General features: G+C 41.4%; 1 protein-coding gene and 1 long non-coding RNA gene across 2 annotated transcripts; both read left to right on the forward strand.

The window, feature by feature from the left end:
- The first annotated feature begins 1,090 nt into the window (after positions 1-1,090).
- On the forward strand, positions 1,091-2,950 carry LOC115570453 (coiled-coil domain-containing protein 106-like). Its single transcript, XM_030399057.1, has 5 exons — positions 1,091-1,154; positions 1,571-1,780; positions 1,926-2,048; positions 2,436-2,552; positions 2,640-2,950. The coding sequence occupies exons 1-5, from the start codon at positions 1,091-1,093 to the stop codon at positions 2,948-2,950; spliced, it is 825 nt and encodes a 274-aa protein (XP_030254917.1).
- Positions 2,951-3,737: 787 nt separating this feature from the next.
- Positions 3,738-4,982, forward strand: LOC115569571 (uncharacterized). The gene is made up of 3 exons (XR_003981554.1): positions 3,738-3,949; positions 4,016-4,104; positions 4,707-4,982. It is a non-coding gene; the product is annotated as an uncharacterized LOC115569571 (long non-coding RNA).
- The last annotated feature ends 297 nt before the right edge of the window (positions 4,983-5,279 follow it).

Raw genomic sequence — 5,279 nt, forward strand, 5'->3', positions numbered from 1 at the left:
ACGTCATAAAACATGTCCGGTAAGTGCCGCCGGGGAAACAAAGAAGAGTCGAAGAAGCGGGAGGTTCTCCTCGCGCATGCGCACAATCCAGAACAGATCACTCGAGAGTTCCTGCTTCAAGACGGTGGTGGTGTGCGTTTGCAGAGACTTTGGTGTTGCTGAAAAACGTGTAAGTGTCATACTTTTTTGTTTGCCACAAACTTTACTTTGTACAATAATCCTAAAAACCTGTTTGCTATCACGAAGGAACCAAGACAATTAACTTTCGTTTTGTTTTTTCTCATAGCACGAGTTAATTGGTGAAGTCGGGCCTCCTCCCACATCACGTTTCTACTTTTCCAGCACGTGTTGAACTTCAAAAAGGGGCCTTGACTGGTTGTATAGGTAAGAGAATGAAAAAAAACAGCAGCAAGACAAATTAATTATGCACTCAAGATGAACGAAAAATAAAACCAACTGCAAAAACAGACTGCAGACACACAAACAGACTGAGCTAACTTTGACTTTGCTTGATAGCAAGGAAGCCTGCTAATTTACACTGCACATATTTTCTCCTGTGATGGGCTTATTGCAGGATATTTCATTTTATAGCTATTGTTATTTTTTTCAAAGTAGCTGAAAAGATAACAATTTGGGCGGTGGACATAATGAGTGTATGGCAAACACTGCATGTCTTCAAAACTTAGAGAGATTTCCAGGATGCCAAGTAGCCTACTCATTTCAATTTAACCATTGCCGATGAGAACAGTGTCAAAAAAAGGGGGAGGGGGGAGGGGGATCGATTACAATGGCAATGAATGAAGCTTTGAAGCTTCGATTTTTTGGGGGGTCAGCCCAATAACTAATTTTTTAAAACAATCTGTTATTAGTATGAAGAATTTTCATATAAGTGCATCCCTCACTATTTTGTACATTTGACTGTTGAATGTATATGCAAATTATGCAATATTTTTTCCTGAAAACAGCAGTGATTCACATGTAATGTATCTGTAATTGATATCATAATACATAAATTATTGTAACAATAATAGCATTTTCCTGAAAGTCATAACACGTGCCTTGCTTTTTATTCATCTAGCCAGCTTCAACCATGAGTCGTCGCAAGGTGAATGCCAATCCCAAGGCTAATTCATCCCCACAGGACAGCATAAAAGGTCTGGTAATATTAATTTTTTTCTGGTAGAATTGTAACATAACTGTCGACATGTGGGTCATTGATGTTGTACAATATATTGTTTCAGCATCAACATCGCAATGTACACATGCAATAGTCATATCATATGACAGTTGATATAAGACAAATTAAAACATTCTTTGTAGCTTGACACAAAAGCAGAACTTGCAGGGCAGGCAGGTGATGGACTCTTCATGCACAGCAATTACAGTGAGTGTACAGTGACGCAATGACCAAGTGCAGCCCACAATTGGTTACATCTTAGAATCTTTGAGACCTTCGTGTCAGCACACATAGACACACAATCAGGGATTCTTATATATGTCTCCTGTCATTATTCTTATTGTAAGAGAATTTCTTATTTAATGGTTACTTCATTTGAAATTATTTCAACAGCCTCACCAAATGCAGTTCAGGAGGTTGAAAAACTTCAAAAACTTCTTGAGGCAGAGAAAGAGAAGGGGCGTATTCGTGAGGAAACCATCTCCCTCCTCAAAGATGACAAGACCTACCTGCAAGGAGAGGTTGGGAAAAAGGATGAGCTCATCCATCAGCTACTCTCCAAGAAGGATGATGATAATTCTACAATCATGTCTGGCAAGTCAAGTGAGTAATTATCCATTCACATTCATAAGTATTCCTTTTTCACTCTGCAATAGGTTTTCTCCAGCACACAGAAAAGTGTGTTTTCATGTTCATTACTTTCTCACAACTAGATCACTAGTCAGAAAATTTGTTTTGTTATTTGCAGATGTCAAACGCAAGCATGGGAATGATAGAAAAGCCCCTTTGAAGAAAGCCAAGCAATTAAAGAGCATTGTTAATGACGAGGAAGAGGAAGACTCCAGTTCTGTTCTTTCTGATTCATCTGAAGGTAACAAAGGCACAATTTATTACATACAGTTGAATCAAATCCCACATTTCTTCTCATTGTCTGGAAATATTTTTAATGTTAACTTCACAAATGGTAACATTGATTTTGTCTCTTTGCACACCCTGTTAATTAATACATTATACAGTATACACTATTTCTCTATATTACTATTGGCCATGTTTATCACTCTTAACCTCCTGCCTGTTTCTTTTAATTGACACATTCAGATGCATGTCATCATGATGACACTTGTTTTATCATCTGTGAGCCTGTACTGCAAAAACCAGTCTCTAGCAGCTTGTTCCATGGGTGCTATGTATTTGTTTAATATTTTGAAAGTTAACACTATCATGATCTGTTTTGATCCTCCCTTGATTTCTATTCTAGATTCATCCGTGGATAGCTACAGAATGAAGAAATCGTCAAAATCGCCAACCTCTTCATCCTCTTCCCGCCATTTAGTTAAACCGTCTAACACTGATGACCTGTCTGGAAGAAGACAAGGTAATTGCTCATTACAGTTTTGACAAGTTCACACATCTTGAAGGCAAGCTTTTTAAACAAAAGCTGGTTTTAATGTGCCGTTTACAGCTAGAAACACCAGGGGAATCATTGCACGCTACAAGATGGCTTTGGATGCCTTCAATCGTGGCGGTTCCATGAAAGCAGCTTTCGACTGCATCGGTGCTGATAGAAATACTGTCTCCAGGACAGCGCCAATTGCTGAACTGAGCTTAGCTGCACCTGACATCTTCCAAAACGTCGGGCCCTGGAAAGAGCGCAAGGAAAAATTGTCATCCTTCATTGACAGGTGCCGTGCTGCCATGACCCCAGAGGTCAAGGAAAAGATCGCAAAAATGAAAGAAGATGGAGGTCTGCTTCCCATCGCCACTCATATCTAAACATGTCAAGTGTTCATTTGTTAGGTTAAAGTGTTAAAGGGATAGTTCAACATTTTGGCAAATTAGCCCATTGCCATAATCGCTATAGTCACAGCAGTAGGTCAGTTACCTTTATTTGTCGGTGCAAGCTATTTTTAGAACGGCCGAGCGCAGCGGCGAGCTGCTCAGAGCTACGCTACGAAGGCTCATAGGATTTCTTGGTTTCCCTCATCAAACTCATCAAATAATTGTCTCCAATCCATGCTTTCGTGGACAAGATGTGACCTGCACATTCACCACGCTATGAGATAATAACGGAACGTTTCAAGATAGAGTTGTTTTAGAGGTAAATTCATGCAAAACCGCTGATGCGCGTTGCCTTCAGGGACAGTTTTTCAGCAAGCAGTCTCTGCATTTACCTCGAAAACAAATCTGTCTGGTAACGTTCTGTTATTATCTCATGGTGTGGTGAATGTGCAGGTCACAAGTAGTCCACCAGAGTGTTTTGGAGTTGTTGGATTGTGTATTTGATGAGTTTGATGAGGGAAACCAAGAAATCCCATGAGCCTCCGTAGCATAGCTCTGAGCAGCTCGCGGCTGTGCTCGGCCGTACTACAAATAGTTTACACCGACAAATAAAGGTAACGAACCTACTGCTATGACTATAGCGACTATGGCAATGGGCCAATTTGCCAAAATGTTGAACTATCCCTTTAGGGTTAAGTTTGCACTTGATGCAGATCAGTATGTATATTATTTTATGATGAGTAAGAGATGTATTTTTATCCTTATGTAGCAGTATAGATGTGCCATCCATGTCTAGTGCTACTGTTTGTTTAGCGCCACTAGTGGCCGTCATGCTGTGGGCTGGTATAAAAGCAGCCATCCTCCACCATCTCTTCCTTTTGCGCTCCTGTCACTGGTGCGTCACTTCCGGGCCAAAGGTTGTCTGGTCCGACAGGGTGACTGCTTGTTGCTGATCTGGGTTTCCTGTGTGCGCTATGGTGCATTGTTTGCTTGGTAAGTATTCTCTCTTTCGGCAATGTAGTTGATGCTGTTCGATGGCTAACGCTGGTGTGGTCTCAGGTGAACGCCGACAGCGGCCGGAGTCCTCTCTCCTTCCCTCCTCCTGTGTGAACGGGTGTGTGTGTGTGTCCGTGTTTGGTCGTAAACAGGTATGTGTTTGTAGCATAGCGAACAATCGCAGCATTTCTTGCTAACGTAGTGACATTAACAGTCTTTTCTCCTGATTAGGACTAACGCAATCAGCTTATTGGGGTCACTGCTGTTTTGTTTGCCGATACTTCGTCTCCACGCTGCTTTGCCTTGCTGCTGCTTGACGCTGCTGTTTGCCCCATGCGCTTTGCTCCGGCTGGCACACTGTGTCCGTAGCCGCTTGTCTCTTGCGGCGCACACTTCCCGAGTAGCCCTACCAGGGGCGCTCATTCAGTGTGTATGTGTGTGTGTTTTAACTGGGGCTTGCCCCTCCCCTCGATGTGTGAATGTGTGTTAAGTGTGTTCTGATTATTGAACGATTTGGTAATTATTTTGGTTTGACTATTTATGTAGTCCTATCTAGCTTATGTAATTATTTTAGCTGGCTGTGTTTTTCTTTTTGTTTTCATATTCTTTTGTTTATGATCATATAAGTTAATAGTGGGCAGTTGATATTGGTTAAGTTTATTTGCCCACTAGTTATAATTTTGTTAATTTTTGAAATCATTTGTTTCATGTTGTTGGGTCATTTGCCCACTGATTTGTTTGTTTCTCTTTTTAGTGGCTGGAGACTGGTGGTGGCGTGCTGGTGTCTTGGTGGCGGTGTCCCCCCCCCCTTTGTCTCGTTTGCTGTGTCCTGGGAGCGGGTCTTCAGTGTGTGTGCCACGCATGTTGGGTGATTTTTGTTTTCTTTTTGGTGGCCCCCCCCCCCCTTGCACTAGTCATTGTCCACTCACTTGCCTCCAAGCCCTTATTTATCCTGGGATGAATGTCAAAAAGATTTTGTTTTAAAAAGAGAATTTATGTAATAAAATTGTATTTTTCTATAACATTTAAACCACGTCTCATGCCTTTTAATGAGTGACCTTACCTGTGTGCCTTTGCACTTTAAATCAATTCCTTGGGTGAAATTCCCAGGGTGGCGTTGTTGGTTTTCCGTTTCTTGTTTTTTTTTGTTAGATTATTTCGTTTAATTTTCTCTCGCCTATCGCTCGCCACAAACTTGGCGTTGTTGGCAGGATCACTCTTTTCCAAACGGCTGAGACGTGTGTTCCCTTGTATACATATTGTTTTGTGTTGCTCACTTTATTGGATGTGACCTAATTTTGTTTTGTGCATGCAGATTGGAGAGATC

The sequence above is a fragment of the Sparus aurata genome, chromosome 19, assembly GCF_900880675.1.
Source record: "Sparus aurata chromosome 19, fSpaAur1.1, whole genome shotgun sequence".
Lineage (NCBI taxonomy): Eukaryota > Metazoa > Chordata > Actinopteri > Spariformes > Sparidae > Sparus > Sparus aurata.

Bases quoted from the DNA above. Each gene is read 5' to 3' on its own strand.
- LOC115570453 (XM_030399057.1), top strand. From the start codon at position 1,091: ATGAGTCGTCGCAAGGTGAATGCCAATCCCAAGGCTAATTCATCCCCA. The intron at 1,781-1,925 runs GTGAGTAATTAT...TGTTATTTGCAG, and splicing joins AATCATGTCTGGCAAGTCAA to ATGTCAAACGCAAGCATGGG. The intron at 2,049-2,435 runs GTAACAAAGGCA...TTTCTATTCTAG, and splicing joins TCTTTCTGATTCATCTGAAG to ATTCATCCGTGGATAGCTAC.